General features: G+C 49.6%; 7 protein-coding genes across 7 annotated transcripts; 3 read left to right on the plus strand and 4 right to left on the minus strand.

Annotated features, from left to right (window-relative positions):
- Positions 1-729: 729 nt before the first annotated feature.
- Positions 730-1,782, plus strand: N7533_008205 (uncharacterized protein; the record flags this gene model as incomplete). The annotated part of the gene is made up of 1 exon (XM_057104855.1): positions 730-1,782. The coding sequence occupies one exon, from the start codon at positions 730-732 to the stop codon at positions 1,780-1,782; it is 1,053 nt and encodes a 350-aa protein (XP_056959812.1).
- A 227-nt stretch (positions 1,783-2,009) lies between these two features.
- On the minus strand, positions 2,010-3,288 carry N7533_008206 (NADP-dependent oxidoreductase; the record flags this gene model as incomplete). The annotated part of the gene is made up of 4 exons (XM_057104856.1): positions 2,010-2,485; positions 2,569-2,700; positions 2,769-3,055; positions 3,113-3,288. 4 exons carry the CDS (start codon positions 3,286-3,288, stop codon positions 2,010-2,012), a joined length of 1,071 nt encoding a protein of 356 aa, XP_056959813.1.
- A 2,129-nt stretch (positions 3,289-5,417) lies between these two features.
- N7533_008207 (putative DNA 3'-phosphatase Tpp1) lies at positions 5,418-7,391 on the minus strand (the record flags this gene model as incomplete). The annotated part of the gene is made up of 8 exons (XM_057104857.1): positions 5,418-5,582; positions 5,739-5,884; positions 6,027-6,266; positions 6,337-6,461; positions 6,533-6,829; positions 6,909-7,021; positions 7,092-7,252; positions 7,301-7,391. 8 exons carry the CDS (start codon positions 7,389-7,391, stop codon positions 5,418-5,420), a joined length of 1,338 nt encoding a protein of 445 aa, XP_056959814.1.
- Positions 7,392-7,811: 420 nt separating this feature from the next.
- N7533_008208 (mediator of RNA polymerase II transcription subunit 18) lies at positions 7,812-8,800 on the minus strand (the record flags this gene model as incomplete). The annotated part of the gene is made up of 2 exons (XM_057104858.1): positions 7,812-8,133; positions 8,259-8,800. The coding sequence occupies 2 exons, from the start codon at positions 8,798-8,800 to the stop codon at positions 7,812-7,814; spliced, it is 864 nt and encodes a 287-aa protein (XP_056959815.1).
- Positions 8,801-9,945: 1,145 nt separating this feature from the next.
- On the plus strand, positions 9,946-10,371 carry N7533_008209 (alpha-ketoglutarate dehydrogenase subunit KGD4; the record flags this gene model as incomplete). The annotated part of the gene is made up of 2 exons (XM_057104859.1): positions 9,946-10,021; positions 10,091-10,371. The coding sequence occupies 2 exons, from the start codon at positions 9,946-9,948 to the stop codon at positions 10,369-10,371; spliced, it is 357 nt and encodes a 118-aa protein (XP_056959816.1).
- A 1,121-nt stretch (positions 10,372-11,492) lies between these two features.
- Positions 11,493-13,420, plus strand: N7533_008210 (RUS1 family protein; the record flags this gene model as incomplete). Its single annotated transcript, XM_057104860.1, has 7 exons — positions 11,493-11,651; positions 11,711-11,820; positions 11,887-11,899; positions 11,950-12,013; positions 12,073-12,413; positions 12,505-12,549; positions 12,617-13,420. The coding sequence occupies 7 exons, from the start codon at positions 11,493-11,495 to the stop codon at positions 13,418-13,420; spliced, it is 1,536 nt and encodes a 511-aa protein (XP_056959817.1).
- A 949-nt stretch (positions 13,421-14,369) lies between these two features.
- N7533_008211 (regulator of G-protein signaling domain-containing protein) lies at positions 14,370-15,434 on the minus strand (the record flags this gene model as incomplete). Its single annotated transcript, XM_057104861.1, has 2 exons — positions 14,370-14,717; positions 14,829-15,434. 2 exons carry the CDS (start codon positions 15,432-15,434, stop codon positions 14,370-14,372), a joined length of 954 nt encoding a protein of 317 aa, XP_056959818.1.
- Positions 15,435-20,738: the final 5,304 nt, after the last annotated feature.

A 20,738-nucleotide genomic window follows, 5' to 3' on the forward strand; every position in this document is an offset into this window, starting at 1 on the left:
GGGAGAAAAATGTTGCACTACCGCCATTGTCGATATTCTTTCAGATGAAAGCCGTCGGTGGGGTGCGGAAACTGTGAGTTAATGATTTCAAAACTACCAGGTCAAATATCCTTGCAGTTTCCGACGTTTCCTAGCGCTTTTAATCCCATCATATTCACCTAATACTAGCTGTGGCGCTCCCATTATATCCACTTCCGTGAAATAGCGCAATGTGAAACGAGGGAACAAATTTGAAGTTCGAGAAACATTCACCTGGGCAGGGAGCCACGTAACAAGCAGCGAATCATTTTCTTCTCGACCATATTCAAACGTACCAGATTTGTCGATAACGCAGTCTTTTATCACCTGGGCAGTAGTAAGAATTTGTGCTCGCCTGAGGATATTCCAAACGCTTCGGCCCTACTACTTCTTTCGCAGCCTTCGTCTCGATATTCACATCAAGAATCCAAGTTCCTAAAACAGTGACTACCCTAGTAGAAAAAGACACAAGTTCTTTAAAAAGGCATATAGCAATGGCACCTGGACACTTCCGAGGTATTGCAGCACGCACGGTCATAAAATAGGCAAGCTATGTCTGCACCGACGAATCGGGATCGGGGCAATTGACACCCCGGCCATTCATATGAGGTCCTCGGGACTACTAACTCGTTCGGCAAACCATCTGTTTATCATTTAAATTTATATATCCCTCTTCTCAAACTCACCAAATCCATTCAACGCTCTTCAACAATGGTAGAAAACAAAATATCCCTTGTGACAGGCGCGAGCGGCTTTATCGCCAGTCATGTCGTCCAGCAACTTCTCGAAAAGGGTCACGAGGTCCACGCAACGGTCCGGAGCACCAAAAATCAAAAGAAAATCAAGCATCTCCTCGACATGCAAGATCGATGGCCCGGAAAGCTTACTTTATTTGAAGCGGATCTACTTGCGGCCGGATCGTTCGAAGATTCAATGAAGGGTTGTTCGGTTGTGTACCACATTGCCTCGCCCTTCTTTATCGAGAACAAAATTCGCGACGGGCAAAAGGAAGTCGTTGAGCCAGCTCTGAAGGGGACACAGCATGTTCTGGATGCCGTTCAGAAATGCGAAACGGTCAAGCTTGTCGTTTTGACTTCATCCGTGGCAGCCATCTTCGGCGATAATGCCGACGTGTTGGAAATGAAGAATAGAACTCTCTCCGCTGAGTACTTCAATACCACTAGCTCGGTCACTTATAACGCCTACCCATATTCCAAAGTTGTCGCTGAGAAAGAAGCTTGGAAGTTACATGATGCGCAACCATCGCCCAAACGTTGGAAGTTAGTGACGATTAACCCTGGGCTTGTCCTGGGCCCGTCTTTATCCCCGGCGTCGGAATCCGGCAGTCTATCGCTACTTGATCAATTGCTACGTGGTCAGCTATTTTTGGGCGTACCCGATATGTGGTTCGCAATCGTTGATGTGCGAGATGTCGCAACCGCGCATCTTCGCGCTGCTCAAAACCCGGACTCCAACGGTCGCTTCATCCTGGCAAATAACACGACACATGGCTTCGTGGAACTTGCTCGCATCCTCCGATCAATTACTCAAAATTCTCGGATCCCAAAGAATAAAATCCCGAATGCTGTGGTACGCATGTCTGGACCGCTTCTTGGACTGAGTCAAAAATGGCTCAAACTGAACCTCGGCATCCCATTTGATATCGACAATCGTCCCAGCTTGGATCAACTAAGCATAATTTACCGGCCCCTGGAAGAGACATTGGAAGATCACTATTCATCGTGGAAAAAATCTCAGAGCTAGTCGTATTGATATTGACGGTAACTGGAAGGCTTTGCACAACAGCCCATGCAGAGGAATGTCAAATTCGCAATATAGATTAGATATTTTCGTCGTAAAGAGTTAATGAAATCAAACACTAGATTATTGTATACCCTTGAAGACTATTTCATCTCTTCCCGAAGTCCCAATCTAAAAAAAAGACATCCAAACACCAAATATTACAATTTTCTCACCATCCATCATCTCTCTCAAAATACAATCACAGCCTTCCCAACACCACCCTTCCCATCAAAAACGACCTGACAGGCCTCTCTCACCGCACCGATATCCTTGGCATCAACACTCGTTCCAACAATAGTCTTCAACCTTCCCTCTTCCACCCACCCCCGAATCAAGTCCAGATCAGTGGCATTCGGTTCCAGGAAGATCGACGCATACTTAACCCCATATCGAGACGCACGCATGACTCGGATTTTATCCATGACATTCAGCGCGATGCGGATGGGGAAGGGCACTGTTGCTTTGTCCGTCTTGTCGGGTGATCGGCGCATCACACTGGAGTTTTGAAGGACGTCTCCGGAGGTTACGATTGATACGGTTATTATTGCTCCGTTTGGTCGCATTAGGGAGAGATAGTCCATCGCGTTGCCGGTTGTGTCGAAGATGAAGTCGACTGACCGGGCGGGGATAATCTCTTTTGGATCTGATTTTCTGTAGTCGATTACTGGGAGATGTGAGTTTCTTTTTCCTTTCTTGCAGGCCGGTCCAAAACCTGTCTGGCGTGTCGAGTCTAGGATTAGTACTCACTCTCGTCCACGACTCCCTCGCCTAAGAGCTCTTTCACCTTCGGCACCTTTGCCGTGGAAACCGTCGTGATCACCTTTCCAGCTTTGAAAATGTTTTTGGCTAGCTGGCATGCGAAAAGGCCAGTACCACCCACTGGAAGAGATGTTAATACCTATCTCTTACACAAGTTGACAGAGACTCGGAATAGTGGGAAAACATACAACCTGCAGGAATAAAAACAGTCTTCCCTTCCAGATCCCCCTCAAATCCCCTCAGCGCCTGCAAAGCCGTCATAGCTGCAAGTGGAATCGAAGCAGCGTCCTCCATAGAAAGACCCTTCGGCTTCAGCGCAACGAATTCCTCCGTTGAGCGCGCAATCTCGCTCCACGAGCCACGGTGACATTCCGGCAATCGGACAAAGACTTCATCGCCGGTTTTGAAGCGCGTTACCTGGGAGCCAGTGTCTAGGACTGTTCCTGCGCAGTCGTAGCCGATTTTATATGGGAAGCTGTACACGAGTTAGATTGAGAAATTACACGTCCACGGAGATCGGATCAGATCTTACGTATCCTTGAGAACTGCCTTGGTTATACCCGAGGCCTTTTTCACATCAATTGGGTTGATGCTTGCGGCGTGGACTTTTATCAAGATGTCGGTGGGTCGGTCGATGGATAGGGAAGGGACTTCGCCTAGCTCATATTCGTTGGGCGTGGTGTGTTTTGGGATATTGATTGAAAGCATCTCGATCACTTTCAGGAGTAGGTGAGTAATAGAAACTAAGTTGGTTGATCCCGAGTCATATCAAAGTGAAGATGAAGTCAAGATCGTCATTTTAATAGGTGAAACTCTATTTTCGGTCGGAGGTTCTATTCGTCCGACGGGAGCGGAGGGAGAAATAATCATTTCTGTCTCCACTTTAACTTGAAGCCGAGATAGTTTAAACTTGACCAAAATTCAGAATTTGTCTATTAGTTCCCAACTTGAATTTAAACTTTAACTTAGGGATCCTATATTACTCACTAGGCTAGCTTAGGTAATTTACTCTTCATATTTTTTTATACCTACGTACCGAGGGCGGATTTCCCATTTGCTTTGTCTTTTCTTTCAGTGCTCGGTGATCGCTGCTTTTGTTCACTGAGTAGATCTGAGCACCCACCATATCTGACACACCGCCCTGCATTGCCATTTACTATATCACCTTTCGAAGAACACCCACCTTCTTCTACTGTATCTCTCACTGTGTGACTGTCTTGACGGCCTAGATATAAAACTTCCTCTTCTTCAAATTCAAGGCCCCTAAATTACTAGTAGTCGCCATTCATGTTTGCAGCTTTATTGCAGAAGCATGACGCATCTTGAAGACTCCCAACGAGCCACCATAATCGCGTCTTGTGCAAATCCGGAACCTGGCAGTATTATTAGCCAATACGGTAAACGGATCATCAGAATATCTGACCATCAAGTTGTGAAGTGAGGCCCGGATGTGACAAAAGAAGAGTTCGAGAATCAGAGGCTAGCCTATGGACTGGTGGATAGCCGTGAATTTCGTATCCCACGCGTCTATGAATTCTTCTGTGATGAGCGAGGCTGGGGGTACATTTTGATGGAGGTTATGAACGGAAAGGTCAATGATCCACTGGAAGATGTTAGCTCCATACGAAGGGTTGCAAGTGTTTTATATTATTTCTCAACGCTGCGGTATACCGTTCCGGAGTCACTGTATGGGGGTGCATGTCGCGGCCTTCTTTTTCCTGACACCGAGGATCTGCTTTTTGAAAGTCTGGACGCAATGAAAGAGTGGTACAATAGCCGGCTTTTCGCGCACGATCCACACTTGACTCTACAAGGCCATGAGCTTGTACTTTGTCATTTGGGAGAGAATTTCTCGTTCGAATAGGTCGTGCGAGCCTCCGTAGCAATCGGCTCTAAGTGTTTTAAGCGCTACGTATCTCTGGGCTCTTTGTTTTGATTTATGTTTGATGAATGTAGAGAACTGGAACTACACTCACTTGGAATCCCTGGCTAACCAGACGGTAGAATATTGCCCGTGGCCTAGTGTCTCATCAATTTCAAGTTGTATGTGCCAGAGTTGAAGGTGTCTCCAAGAGATACGGTATGGAAGCCTCTGGTCGAATACTACTAGTCTGCCTGTTCTGTTGTCTGTGCATTGGGAGATGTGTATGTTTGAGGAACGTGTTTGAAGAATTTGGGAGCCAAGCTCGAGATTTTATCCGAGTCAAAGCTTTCTTGAAGGCAGTGGCCATCTTGAGATTTCTTCTGCAGAAGTTATGGGGATTGGAACTTTTGATCTGTCTCGTGCGATTGAATATAAACTTGAATGATCTAGGGGGGATCGCGAGCGCTAGACGCTCCAGTCACGTGTCACACGCCAAGTTAATTTTATAATGTGAGTAGTAGGAATAACATACTCTGAATCCAAATTTCTGTAAAGAAATTGTCTAATTTGGGTAGATATAAATACACCAGTCTCTCTGAAACTGTAAATACTCTATAGATCCAGCCGAAGTCACCTGCTTCATGATCCAGTCACATCAACACTCTGACAGCAATCTCGGTCAGACCAAGATAACCTTAGGAAGACTGCAGGTCGGGACATTGATAAGAGCATTTTCACCCACTCGATCCCTGGACATTTGTCAAGGCCATCGACAGAGATGAAAGAAGAAAGCCTTGGGATCCACATTGGCCAATATGCCTGCCAACTAACTCTTTGCTTTCACACATCCTTTATCTGATCGCGGATTTCCTCCAAAGAAATCCAGACAAGATCAGCCGGAAATAAAAGCTCTCATAGACAGCCGCGTCTCGGGTCTAGCTCAATTTAACTTGAAGTTATAGCTTCGCGCCCATCAAATCCAGTATTGACCCCAAATCCGCTTCGCTTCTTCGTCCCCGACAAACCGAAACGGAACAGGGTGGATATCTTCAAAGCCCTCGTCAAGGGTAGGTTCCTGGTATCGGCGTTTGTAATCCGCGAAAGCGATACCCGGTAGTGAGATTCTGGATTCGGGGTTCTGGGACGACGTCAGTAAGAATTTCGCTTGGGTTAAATTTAGAGCAAGCCAGGGAAAAGTTCCATAAGAAGGCAATATTGACAGAATTTGCCTTGAATGGTGTTCTTTTTCCCATGGGTTGCTGTGGGCTTTTTGGTGAAATTTCAGGGAACGTACGAGGTTTTTATTGGCGGCGCGCACGGTGGCGTTGTGCTTGCATAGTTCTGGCGGGGAGAGAAAATGAATGACGCGGACTGGAATGGAGAGTTCTTTTGCGAGGGTTGTATAGTGTTCTCTTGTTTCTTGGTTGGCGTTTGTGTTGTCTAGATAGAATAAGCATAAGCAGTGGATCGATATGTTGTGATGTGTCCAGTGGAAGTGCGTTCGGGTTGAAATTGACCAAAGGATGGCAGCGAGATACACCGCAGGAAATAGAACCAGACACATGGGGATGACACGACTCACCAATGACGACGGATTTCTTTGCTTCGAGGAATTCACGAGCAACCTTGAGACATTTCTGGCGCTGTTGAACGATTAGCGAGGAACTTTGAAGCATTATAGACCGACGAACACTTTTCAGAATATCTTGGTTGACACGCTCGTAACCGAGGGGTTCAAGATTGTTCCAGAAATAGGTGGACTTTCCAGAGCCTGGACTGCCGCAGAATAGGACAATTTCGAGTGGATGTTTGCGTTGGAATTCTGCCAGGATTAGTCGGTTTTCCATGTATCTCATTGATCAGGTATATCTATTGTGAGAAGTAGAACATACCTGTCTCAGGTTTCGTTTCAATATACTCCTTAGGGTCGAAGAGTCCCGATGCTTCGACCGGGTCCTGACCCAGGAAGAATTCCTCGGGCGTTTTGAACGGAATGCCGACATTAGCGGCAAAACCACTGACACAGTTAGATCGAGTGAAACAAGACAAGAAGCAATCAATCGGACTTGGATCCGCGGGAACACTTACTGATCTGTCGCGGCAAAATCACCAGGCCGCCCAGCGGCATCACCCACATAAACCGAATTCGACATGTCAACACCAACGACGTCAAGATCATAATCATCCACAAACTCAGCCCACATTCCCGGGCGAGGCTTGCGATACTCTGTGGCCTCTGTGGAAGCGTACACGCTCATGGGAAGATCTAGCTGCGTCATGAGGGCGGTCAATTTCTTCTTGAAATTGGAAAGAGCCGGCATGTCGCCATCCTTTCCCTTTTTCAAGCTGATCTTCGACTGGTTGGAGAATATGACGATTTGGAATCTAGGCCCATTCATCAGTCTTTGCCATGGGACGACTTCATCCGGATCTTATCTTGATACTACACTGTCAATAGACTCACCCTTCAGAACTCAGTTCCCGAACTTTCCCCGGAACGCCCGCGTCCCACCATTTCCAGTCGTCGGCTCCTTTGGCGAACTTATTACCGGACTTAGTCTTGATCAATGTTCCATCCTTTCAGACAGGATAATTAGCAAGATTCGTCTTTCCAGACTCGTTGTATTTCCAAGGAGAATAAACTCACAAGATCAAAGGCTGCGACTTTCCGATTCTTCGATGGAAGTGTCGTACTCGTCGCCTCAGGCGAGTGTTTGCCAATAACCAGACCCTTTTCCAAGGCCCGCCATGTAATAGGTCCAGGCTTCTTTTGTGAAGTTGGAGCAAAGAATGAGTTCATTGCTTTTTCTGGTATAGGTTAGCGCATTGTTTCAGTTGGGTCTGCATTACTCTTACTGTTGACGCTTGATTCGACCTTGCGCCGGAGTGGAGGTGGGGAGATTGACCGAGTGGGGGAAGCTGTACGCTTCACTGTCCCCGGGGCCATCTTTAATGCTCGGTTGAGTGGAGACGTGGTGAAGGTTTTGACCGGGGCTGATGGGTGATGTTGATTAGATGAAGGCGGAGTGAAATGTGTGATGGGATGTGAGGTGAAGTGAAGCGTAGTCGTCCCGAGATGATCGACGCGCCTGAACGCGCTGGTTCACGAAGTCACATGGTCAACCGCCCAAAGTGGCATAATTGACAGTGACAGTGGGAGACCAAGAGCCTTGGTCAAGATACAATTAGGAATATAAGAGACATGGATAGTAGCTTAGAATTATCCATTCATTAATTGAATTTATTTCTACTCTCCACAATATTATTGAGTCAAGGTCGGAGGCTGCCTCTCCGGGTATCAAATTCATGACAGCCAGCACAGGTGCAAGACAAAGCTTGACTGTATACAAGCTTAAACAAGAGATCACTATTTAACCCGAGTATCCAGTGACAATCGATCGGCCATTTCCAGTCGAACGGCCGACTTGAGTTGTTCGCGCAACCCAAACAAGTGCTGCGACGCCGTCTTCATTGTCTCCTGATTACTGCCGTCGTGGACCGTCATGGATGCCTGCAGGACATAACTCCCGCTCTTCTCCAGTGGAGCCATCTGCTGGAGCGCTGGTATCTGGTGACGGGGCTGGGTCTCCTCGCCGGGGATGGTTGGGTAATGGAGGACGCGGTGGAGATTGATGACGATGTCGTTGTGTATGAACATGTCACCCTCGACGAGATACTCGGTTACGAAGCTGGAGAATGACGAGTTAGCTTAGTCAAACGGGTGAATGAATCGATCATGGACAAGACTAGTCTAGACTAGACTAGACTAGACCATCGATATCATATCCGGGTAGATCAAGATCACGCCACTAACCTATAGCCCCACGCATTCATGGATGGCACGATGTCTCCGCGCGGGAGGGCGGCGGTCGCCATGACTCGGGACGTGACCGCGGACCGAGTACCTGCTTCGGGAATATCTCTGAACTCCAGCTGCCAGGACTGCTGATCAAAATCATATGCTGACCGGGGGATGTTGGAGTCCGAGTCCATGCCATCCATCTTGGTATCGGTATCGGGGTCGAGCGGGCTGGCATTCGGATTCGGATCCGGATTCGCATTGGCGGTTGCAGTTACAGAGGGGTCTGCAAAGTCGGTGGACTGGATGGGACCAACGACCTGGGTGTAGAACATGCCACCGTTCAACATCTTGTTCACGCGCTGCAGGTCCCCCGACTGCAGATCTTGACTGGCGCCGACGCGGGCATTGGCCACGCCGGGTTTGCGATAAGCCTTGAAGATCAGACGACGTTCATAGCAGTGGCGAGGTTGCATAGCCGTAAGGCCAGCCAGCTGTTGAAGGAGCTCAGCATGTTGGTGTATAGGGACCGAGGCGAATAGCAACAGCTCGTGCATGGTCCAAGGTGGGTTGACAAAAGAGCGGGAGAATCCGGGTGATGTTTAGTCAGGGTCTACCTTAGGTAAGCCTTGGGGTCCCAGGGTAAGGGCTCGGGTGGCGCCTTATCGGAAACTATGAGCAAGGGGAATTGCTAATATGATCCAGGGCACTAAATAATCGCCTGATTATGTACGGAATACTTTTGTACTCCGTACTCCGTACTAGCATAATTCTCAGCACGGTTGAGGAGTACAGAGGGATCGGGTTTCACATGTGTACAAGATAGTTATGGGCACAGGTCATTCAGATGCCCAGATGGATTGGAAAGTTCTACTCCGTACACATACTAGTATAGTGGACATACAGTGCACAAAGTACTCTTTCTAGACATAGATTAATATAGATACTGGTATGGAGTACTCCGTACCAGAGTAGTGCATCAGCGGGTCCGGGTCTACTCTGCCCTACCACACAATCCAGACTGTGCACTGAGTACAGTGGAGGATCTCGGCAATGTGGAGGACCAGAAAGGCAGGACGATCCTGTGAGGTTCAAAAATGGAGAAGCTTCACCGGGTGTTCCAGATAGGTCAAGATCGGAGGGGCACAGGGAAGGGAGTGTGTCAGATGCATCGGAAAATGGTTTCAATGGCGTGCGGGGGAGGAGAACGGAGGAGTTGGCCGCGGCGCCGTCTACCAATGAAGGGGGGAGGAGGTGGGAGGAGCACCCAGTAGAGTTAAGATTGTGTGATGGCAAAGTACGAGTGATGAGGAGTACTCGGTACTTTGGAGAAATACTTTGCAGGGATACTTTGTCACTCCGTAGTCCGTCGGCTCCGGTGGGTGTCGGATGGCCCAATGCGGTAACCACCCGAATTCTTATTCTTAAGGTATTCCTCTTATCTTTCTCTTCCTCCCACTTTCTTTCTCCCTCTCTCACTCACCATTATACTCTACTCTCAATCCCTTCCTTCAATCTAATCCATCGATACTCCTCTTTCAATTTCAACTCTTCAATTTCACTACTTCACTCTCGGTCGCGTCTCGGTCGGTTCGGATACTACCGGACCCGTTGAATTTCGCACAAGCCCCCCCCCGTGAAATTACATCTCCTCGACACAACACCTTTCCACCCTCTACACCTCCCACACCACACCATCACAATGCGTGCCACCTTCGCCCTCTGCAGTGCTGCCCGCACCCCTCTGATCCGCTTCGTCGGCAAGCGCTCTGTCCCTAGTACGTCTCTCCCGCACCGGACTGGAACCCTCATCCCCCGTAACCACCAGCTAACCTCCAATTCTCCAGAGTCCGTTGACCACACTCCTCGCGTCCACCCCGCCTCCCCCATCGGAGCTCTCCCCGACTCCTTCGCCGCCTACCGCGCCAAGGCTCAACAGCACGGTCCTCTCGGTCGCTCCTCCAGCAGCGGCATCGGTGGCTCTTCCGGCCACGCCCTGGGTCCCATCCGCCCCCAGAACGGCCAGTTCTTCGATCGCACCGAACTGCCTGCCCGTTTCGGTCGTCTGACCTTCACCGAGGCCGAGATGGAGGCCATTGAGACCGGCGGTGCCAGCATGTACGCGTAAAAAGAAAATCCTGAATGGATTCGCGGATCCCGAGCTCGACTCGGCTCGGCTCGACTCGGGTCCGCCTCGGAAAATCTGCCGGCACAGATAATTTACCCATGTTCATGTTCATGAGCGACGGACTACCACACTTCTTGAGGAAGTTGCGTTGAATAGAACCACGATACCCTGCTGGTGCCCAGTCTCTTTTTTTTTACCCTTTCATTATGCACGTTGACGCCGGCGATTGTGGCACGCGATGGGAATGGCAGTGATGGGGTAAGAATCGAACGCGAACGCGACGCGCGAAGTGCGATATGATACGATACGAGATGCAGGCATCGCATCGCATCGCCATCGAGATACACCCCCGATCACCCATTCTCCTTGAAGAGTGCCAATTATTCGCCGGATGCAAGAAGCTATATATCCCCCATACTATTGATCTATGGGACACTTCCACTTCTTGCCACTCTCTTCCCGTTGGGATCAACCTTTTTCTTCTTCTTTTCTCGAACCAGGCGCTGGGGTTGATTTTGGGGTTTTGATTATATCACCGTTACCTTTTTTCAAAGCGCAAGCTGCTCGTTAAAAGTGCACCTTTTATAGACGGGTTCTATTTGGACTCGGTGGGATTGGATTGGAGACTATCTTTGGCACTGTGAATATTCGGCTATGAAGTACCGAACAATAAAGAAATATTTACTCAAGAGACTGTCTAATTACCACTGTAGTTGTAACTGTAGATTTAAAACTCACTTGTAATCTTCCCTCTCTGTCAAGTCCATCACAACTCCAACGCGTCCCCGCACGTGCCCGCCTTGACCCCAAGGCCAGCTATCATCGAAGCACAAAGTCCCATAGCATCTACACTGGCACTTCCAGAGTCCACTCTTCACTCCCCTCACCATGCCACCCCAGGCAGACCATTTGATTCTGCACGAAACAGACGAAGCAGAAAATCACACCGCCGTCTTTATTTACTCCGAACCCTCGGATTCATCCAAACATTCCCCGCGAGGGTGGATATCTCGGTACGTCAACACCTCAGCTTTGTCTTCCGATTGTCCAATATGCATTGCCCTCGGTTGAGAAGTCGAGCGGGATCCTATAGATGCCATTTCTTTCCCGGGCTTTCCTTTATGGATCCACCCTCTGATCTCGTCGGATGCGGGTCGTCAGGTTCATCCCGAAGCTCGCGCAATGGCATGTCCACTTCACTGGGATACTTGTTGACGAGTAATTCTTCCTCTCGGTCTGGGCTGTTGCACTGCACTGCTCTGCTCTGCTCTGCCGTCAATGTCGCTGCAACGCTTGTATCGAGGCATCGCATGAATTGAACGCTAACTGGAACAAATAGCCTACATACAAGCCGCCATCTTCGTGGTCGAAAGATGGTCTGATTGCTCTACTTTGCGATGTCTTTCTTCCTTCTGGATTCCCGGATAGTGTGACGAGTGATTATCTACCGTATGTTCTCCCTGAGGCTGCATCGAGCTCATTACCGTCCCATCTCTTCCCATGCTAATCAATCAGATACCAAATTTACGTGAGTGACCAGGTCGTCCTTAACTCATCAAGGCTAACTAACGTCTGCAGGATTCTCTCCAGGCTTTCTGCAGCTCTATCGCCGGTCTGCTGTCGTCAAGGGCAGTTCTCCAAGGTACGAATGCAATGCAAGCAGCCACCTCATTTCCATCTATCTGACACTGGCACACACAGGTATCGGCGTCGGCAACGTAGACGCCTCCCCTACAAATGCACTCCTCCTGCACATCTTACAAGATACATCCGGCCGCATCGCGACGATCCTATTCGCGCACCGCGTCGGCACGGCGCTGGAACCGGAGTGTAAAACCTACCGTCTCGCTGCGGATGTCTTTAACGATATCGCCATGATCATGGACTGTCTCTCGCCGATGGTTCCGGCCGGTGTCATGCGTGTAAGCGTTCTCAGTGCGGCGGGGGTCTTGCGCGCTCTTTGTGGCGTTGCGGGTGGGAGCTCCAAGGCTAGTCTCAGTGCTCACTTTGCGAAATGGGGGAATCTGGCGGAACTTAATGCTGTGAGTTGGTAGTGGCAGTGGCGGTGGCAGTGGGGTTGGGTTGGCTTGTTTGTACTGACTGACTGACTGACTGACTGACTTGTCTGTATAGAAAGATTCTTCGCAAGAAACTGTTATTTCGCTATTTGGCATGTTGGTATGTCTTTCTGGTTCTTCCCGAGCTGAACTGAACTGAACTGAACTGAACTGATGTCTCTGTCTAGGTTGGTTCCGTCATTGTCTCGCATATTACTGGCTTCATGATGACTTGGGCTGCACTCCTCTTCCTTCTGGCTAGTCACCTGAGTCTCAACTATGCAGCCGTCCGCTCGGTGCAAATGACCAGTCTGAACAGACAACGCGCGAGCATGGTCTTCTCCACCATAATCGAAAGCGACAACTACGCCAAGAAGAAAGCTGTCAATCTGGCGATTCCAACGCCGGCACAGATCGCACTAGACGAACGTATCCTGGCAAAGGGATCCCCATTCTTCTGGGTGCGGAACCGAAGTCGTCAATCTCTCGGCTCGGCGGAGATGGGTGTCTCGTTGGCGGAGTTCTTTGCTCGAAGGAGGGCGGATATTGGGAAAGACACTAATACTAGAGCGTTCCATACTAATATCCCGATTAAGGCATTGAAAGATCTCTTCGAAAAGGAGGAGTATATCCTCTACCTAACACCGCAATATCAATCTCAGTCCCAAGGCCAAGGCCATGCAGAATGCAAATGGCACGCTTCAATCCTCCTAACACCAACCTCGACGACAAAAACCCAGCTTAAAGCCTGGTGTCACGCTCTGATCGTCGCGCGCGCACTAAGTGAACCGGCCAAACCGAAGTCCCAGCCCCAGTCCCAGCCGGACTTGACAGACGACGCAGTGCTGGGCTACATCTCCGAAACGCTGAATAAATTGAATGAGGGCCGGTTTGAGGGCTATCTTTCTGCGTTGGGAGAGAAGGGGTGGGATGTGACTTTGTCGGCCTTGGAAGTTAGGGCTGGTCGGAGGGTTTGTCTAGAAAGTCGTTGATGGGGATGGGTTGGTTGGTCTTCTGGCTCTGCGGGCTGTGGTGGTTTGTGTCATTACGTAGGCTATGTAGATATCCATGGCGGCGAGTGATGGGTGGACAGTGTCATTTGATTTAGTCTGCTGGAGTGTGGACTATTGATCTGAGAAAGCCTTGAATATGATTGACTGATTGAGACCTTGCTGGTACAAATAGTTACTAGTAACTACATTAGCTTATTCCAATGTTTCATAAAGTTGTGGTGGCGAGAAATCATGGCCGAAAATGGAAGCGTGCATGTATGCTTCTCTCCCAACGTCATCAAAAGCCTTCAAGCTGGATGTCGCAGCTCGGTCTCTTTTTATCGATTCTGCGACGATACCCCGGTTCAGAGTTTCGTCGAGACTGCTAGTATACTTTTACTGCATCAACAAGCCGCTACGTCTCGAAGCTAGGAGTAGGTAGAGGGGGGTATCAAGTCTATTGATCCAACGCCTAAGGCGTATATAGATAACATAATATCAACACAACGATCCGTCGACGGATCCTATGAGGGGAAAAAAAAAAAGTCAAAGAAACGCCGACGCATCCATCCAACTCGGCCAGTCGAGCTGAGCTGAACTGAGCGGCGAGATGCAGGACGGGTCGGGCGCTCCGTCTATGTGGTATGATCGTTTCGTTTCCCGCGAACGTTGAAGAAAATGACAAAGAAAACATGTCGCTGACAAGATTGACAAGTGTTGAAAAGAAAAGGAGAAAAAAAGGGCAAAGTAACGCCGTGTTTCGTATGCTGATGCATCGTGCTCTCATACACCGCCAATAAACGCTAAAAATCAAGCGGGTCGTTTGATGCCATTCATGCAGTTGTGTCAGAGTGAGGTGGTGAGGTATTGTTGAGACAAGTGAGGTCATAAAAGTGATGAGGAGGAGTGTGGGGGGGTTTGTATATTCGTAAGAGAGGTGTAGGTTGAATCAGTAGTCGAGACCGATAATTTTAGGATCACCGCGGGAGCCACTGGCGCCGCCGGATCGCTTTTTGAAGCCCAGCTTCATGCCCATCTTTTTCCAGGGGTTCTCAGTGCGGAGCCGGGGGCTGTGCATGGAGAGATTGGCATCGCTGGCGGGAGGTGTGGTCGGTGGTGTCATTGGTTCCTCTGCCGTTGGACTGGACTGCGGACTTGAGTCGTCTGTCAAAGCGAGGGAAACCGACTCGCCGCTGGTACTGAGGAGAGCGCCCGAGGCTCGCTTCCCCAGGGCGTGAACGGCACCGAGGGACAGATTCGAGCGAACGCCTGTTGCGGGGAGATCCTTTGTTGAGGACTGGGGGGGATGTCCGTCTGGCGCGGGATCGAACTCGTTTCATTGGGTTCTCGTCCAGACTGTGACTGGGGAGATTAATTGTGTCCTCGTGGCTGAAGGGGGGGCTCAGACATGGGCGGCATTGAGGGCGAGATGGTGTGTGCGTTGAGGAAGGGGAGGAAGATGGATTCCTCCATGAGATCGTGGATGCGTTTCACGGCTGAGTCGAGGGTTTCTGGCACCGGGGGGGAGAGAAACGTCTCGGTGGCGGAGTAGACCATCTCGGACTTCACTGGATAGGTTGATTTCCCTTGGTGCACCGGGGAAAATGTAGGCCGTCAATAAACGCTGCCAGAGCATGCGCAGATGTTGACTTTCCGGGGTTTCCGTGGTGAGGGTGGACTGGCCCAGGCGCTCGGCGAAGGAGAGGTAGGTATCGCGGTAGCGCTGGGCCTCGAGAGTGAATTCCAAAGTCTCCAGACAGTGATTTTGAGAGAGATAGGCCATGAAAGCACTCAAAGTGTAAGGGGGTGGGGCAGTGTTGGCTAGGACGTCGTTCAGGGTCGGGCGCATGGGGCAGAAGGCTCCCGCCGAGACGGCCAGGCTGACTGGTCGGGAGCCAGAGGATTCCATGTCCTCGTCTGAATCGCTGTCGGAAGAGGTGGGAGACAGTTCCGGCGTTGTACTGGGGGTGGAATTCCAGAAGAATGAGGGAGATAGCGACTTCTTCTTGAGCATGGCGTAGAGGGAGCGGCGGGGTGCCTGAGACCGGGGGCGTTTTCTCACCGGGCCTCCCCTGGCTGGACGATAGTCCAGATTGGTGATGGTTATTGGAAGGGCAGCATGAGCTGGATAGGTGTGAGTGAGTGGATGTGAGGGTGGGAGTGCGAGTGTGAGAGGGTGAAAATGTAGAAATGGTGATGTTGAAATGGTAGGGAAGTGGATTATAGAAGTAAAGTAAAGTAGAGTAAAGCCTCGAGGGAAAAGGAAAAAGAGTTCTGGAATCATTCTGGATCAATACGGTATTACCGTGTATTGTTACTTACTAGTATCCTATCTGCAGGATAAGGGTGGATACGTTCAATACGGTTAGACTGTGACCAGGAATGGGGTGATCGTGGGGCTGTCTGTATTAGGTATGTATTGGGTATTGGGTATTTTTCACTTTGAGAACTAGGCACTGGGATTAGAAGATCGAGTATGGTCCTTACCTAGATATGTACATAGTATAGAGTAACTGGAATAAAAGGTAGGATAGTATCCTCGATACTACCAGTATATACCATACACTATACTATAGTATATGTAGATACTAATATGTATATACTCCGTACTACGTAGGGTACTCACTGATACTCACTTCTAGCGAGACCCACACCCCTTGCGTAGCGCTCGCGTCATGGATTCACCCTGTCGATCCTGGAATTTGGAAAGCTTTGTCACTTACGGAGCACTCCAGTCTTTATTGTCATCATTATCATTATCATTATCATCATTATCATCACAATGTGTAAATGTCATGTAAATTTCAATAGAGCACTCAATACTTCCAAGGTTACACCTCCGTACTAGTACTGTAGCAAATAGCCCTAATTCATACCTCACAGTATAACAGAGTACGAAGTACTCTGTTTGTTCTCCAGCTGAGATTTCTCAGTGGCGACTCTATACCCACAGACACCTTAATCGTCAAAGGTCCAATTAGTCCTAAAAAATATCTCATACGGCATCACAGCATATCTCAGGCAAAATCTGTCAGCCATAAGCCGCCAATGAAAGCCACCGCCATCGCTGATACGACATGGCCGGTCGCGGACATCTTCTAGAATTCTAGAATGCCACTAGAAGGCTCCACTCTTTTTCTCAAAAAGGGAAATGAGAAAAAATTATCTAACCATGGTTTGCCGCTGGGCTTATCTCAATGAATAATACTTACGAGTGTAAGGTTAGGGTTACAGTACAGCCACTCAAGAGTCATTCTCCTCCACTCATCCACTTCCTCATCTCGTAAAGTGAGTCACGTCAAAGAAGAGAATCCCATCCAGATCTTCCTCAATAAGTACGGAGTACGGAGTAAGAGTTAGAGTAAACACTGCAAGAATGTGTCTAGCCCCTGTGTAACCTGTGTAGCCTCTGTAAATAGCTGTGTAGCGCTCAACCCAATCTTCCTGCATGCCACTAGAAGATACTACGTGCTAGCCAGGGGTAGGTGGTCTGTTCACATCCCTACGACTTCACTCAAGGCAGAAAGGGCCACACACTTGTATTCCAGCCGAAGATATCCGCGACCCCAGAGATTGCGAGTTCCAGAGTTGACCGAGTGGACCACTCGATCGCCCAAAGATCGCCACACCCGCCGGGACCCCCGAATGAAATGAGAAAGAAAAAAGGAAAAAGAAAAAAATTTTGATTCCTTTCGTGACAGATACGAATACATGGTACCTGGATCCTTTCGTGCCTGAACTCATGAACACGAACGTCAGAGTTTTATCGTTCGGCTTCTTTCTTTGGCCCTTCGAGAACCACCCCCATCCCATCTCGCCACCTTACTTCTGATCCGCCACACAGCGTCGACTAGACGCGCACGTTCGTTATGCAGCCAAGCAGGCTGGTTGCAGGGATATCGCAGGCGCCCTGCTTCCTATTTATCCCGACACACTTGTCACTTCCCCTATCGTGTGCCCGTCTCTTATGGAGTACTCTTACGGAGTCTTATTCTGACTCCGACACCTGTTTCCCCGTTCGGTGAACCACTTGGCCGAGTGAAACCGAGAGCCAAGACGGACTCCACTTGAGGCTTGACTCCGAGAGCGGAGGGGGCCTCGATCTGCTGTACGGATGGATGTTGCTCTTGTATCGTATGGTGTGCTCGGTCGCAATATTGGGTTTACAACACATGTGCTACACTGTTGTTCTTATCTCAACCTACCAGAGACGGTGCTTCTACTCGTCATATGTAAATGAATTGACTCGGATCCTGGTGCTCATCGATGAGCTAGGCAGATCTGCATTCCCGCGTTGGCTTGGGTATAAGCTTAAGCAACAGCATGAACCCCTTGGTGCGGAACTATAATCAAGCTCCTCACTTTTGGAATATTTGGGCATATGTACGGAGTACTTGATAGACACTGCATACTTTGTAAATGTTGGACGTACAGAATATCCCACAGAATCTCAGAGGCCTCCGGAGTGATCAGGGTCCTCCCCCCCAACCCAACACAACATACTCCATACTCTGTAACATCAAAACGATATCGGCAGGGTTCACCAGTTTAACAAACCACACACTCCTTGCAGTACTAGTGACTAGCAGCTCCAGCTCGAGCTCCTTTAACATCAGCTCTCCTCACTCGTGCAGCCCAGCTTACAGCCCAGGCACAGCTCTTTTGCGCCGAGAAGACGCCATCTCCTCCACAACCAATCCAACCCCACACCACCGCTGCAGCTACACGAATTAGTGCATAATTGCGCCGCTAGTCAAGTGGCCTGGGGCCACCTGAACAGCAGAACCTTTCTAGCGCTACGCTAGAGAACACACTAGCAACCGCCCAGTCCTCCATCCAGCACCTCAGATCCCGATCCACAATTCCCCCGAGCAAGGATTCCCCACATCGTCTCTCGCACTGTCCCATGTCGAATCTTAGACCTGGTCTGTCTTTGGTCGCTCACACGGATACCTTGTCCACGCCTGAACCGTTACGGAATGGATATCGCTCGGTGCTTGCCAATCCTATCTCTCAGGGAGTCCCCCCCCCCCTCAACCCCGGCCAATCGCCCCCCTCTTTCCTTTCACTGGGGTGCATACGATATACCCTCCGGCACAGGCCACGCCGTGCACGCCAGCGGGGACAAGTGCATGGTTCAAGGTTTAATGTGACCAGTGCGGCCTCATTTTCGTCCCAGTGCCAATCTTGGAGCAGTAAGGTTTAGAGCTCGTGTCTCGTGTCCACTGGCCTGATGAGGGGGGGGTGACTAGTACTACTGCACTCCAGATGGGGGGGATTCGAGGGCTCGATCAGGACAAGCTCGGGGACGGGGACAAGGGGCGTGCAGGGTAGGCAGAGTTGAAGAGAGTTCAAGTTGAAAAGAAAATAATTGAATGAGGATCGCGTTACACCAATTGCCAACCAGCCCTTCTAGATGCATGGATCAAGTCATTCCCCGTTTTGTTTCTCATGCTGTTTTTATTTTTGCTTCTGCAGGAAATACAAATACTCATACCGAACAAGAAGTTCGAGAGCATTCTTGCATTGCGAAATCATCGATAGCGTTCCACAACCTAGAGACTACACAGTATGCCTATGGAGTACAGAGTATGTAGATCAGCCCCTGAGCAAAAACAAAAAAGAAGGCCGAACGACGACAACCCATGACGTGCAGCGGGAATAAATCATTTCCGCTATTCTAAAACTTGCGTGGTTTGGCGAGCGAATGGCGGAATCAACGATCAGCGCGTGTCTTCTCCTCTCCTCTCCTCGCGTAGGCCCTGGAGCCCTGGAGCCCTGGAGTGTATGGCGTACGGAGTGTACAACCCCACCCACTCCGATCGAAAAATGTTCTAGACTACACTGAACTCTGAACCATCGAGTATTCCACGCCCAAAAAGACCGGCGCCAATTTCCTAATGTCTCCACAGTAAATAAAGGCCCGCACCTTCACAGCCTAAAGTCTTCGCAGTATCGCAGTAAAACCGGTCTAAACCAAAACGACTCCAGTCGATCAAACGGAGCGCACGGCAGAAGCCGCAAATGAGGTCATGAGCTCCACAATATCGGCCAAAATCTTGATTTTGGATGGATCTTCCCTCACGTGAAGCTTGCGAAGGAATTGGATCAAGCATCAGGATTTCTTTTTTTGGTGTTGTAGAAGGACTCCATATCGAGTCCACTCCATCCCTTCTCTGTGATCTCCATTTCTGCCATCCCACTCCCTTGCTCATATCCTGTTATGGGGAGGATCCGTAGAACCTGTCTGGCTAAGACTCTAGGCCGACACGGGATCTTCTCCACTATTCTATCTCCAGGCTCCGCGTAGTAGATGGTATTACAGGAGTAGACCATACGGAGCACGGAGAACATCTCATACTCCGTACATACGCAAACTCGGGGAGAACGTAAGACGCAATGGGGGAAAGGAAGGGAATTGGAAGAGTGTGGAGCACGGGAGAGTGGCAGCCTTTTCGAGATGAGAGCGGCTACTTGAAACACCTTGGGCGCTCTGCACTACAGAGTAAGCCCGCTATTTTCCCGGGTTGAGGGGCCTAGTCTCAGTCTTATCGGGGTTAGGTACAGACAGTAAGCAGCTGGTTCCGTCATCCTTTGATTCATTAAGTTGACGAGCTTGGCTATCTCTGTGCTTTGAGGGTATATCTGTATCAGGGTTCACAGAGTACTGCTGCTGGTCTACAAATGCAAATACAGATGCAAAAGTATGTAAACCTACTTTCCTCATCCACTTCCCAAATGACGCTAGTCCCATGCATCGCAACTCTTCATCAATCATGATCCCTGCAAAACATCACCCCACTAACTTAGCCAAAAGTATCCGGGCGCGATGAGCCGACCGGTCCCAGTTGCGCGGGGTCCGTATGGATGTGACACCGGGGGGGGAAAGCAGAATGTACTTTCTGTAGCAGGAATGGTGTGAACGTATGTATGTAACCATGGGTATGGTTGGAAGATCTGCGCTAGTCAGTTGATGTTTTTTTTTTTTTACTTTTGCAATTTTACGTGCAAGTTCGAGACCAAGGTCGAGGGCGCCTCGATCTCGATCGATTTACTCCGTTACGTCGGACAGACGTGGAGCTACGTACTTAGCTTGGAGATCCGAGATGGGTACCGTGTGGACTTCACAGAGTATGTATGTACTGTACTCCGTTTTCCATAATCTGGATGGAGCCTTGCGTTGTCTTCTATTTTCGCCTCGCGGTGGTGCTTAGCTAGAGCCGGCGTGGTCGTGGTCGTGGTCGTTGTCATGGTCATTCATTGGTTGGGCTTGCGTTGCAATGGCGGACTCCGATGATCTTGCCGGGATGGCAGGTAG

The sequence above is a fragment of the Penicillium manginii genome (assembly GCF_028828005.1).
Source record: "Penicillium manginii strain IBT 31320 chromosome Unknown utg000005l:1.0-5665137.0:1.0-5668048.0, whole genome shotgun sequence".
NCBI lineage: Eukaryota > Fungi > Ascomycota > Eurotiomycetes > Eurotiales > Aspergillaceae > Penicillium > Penicillium manginii.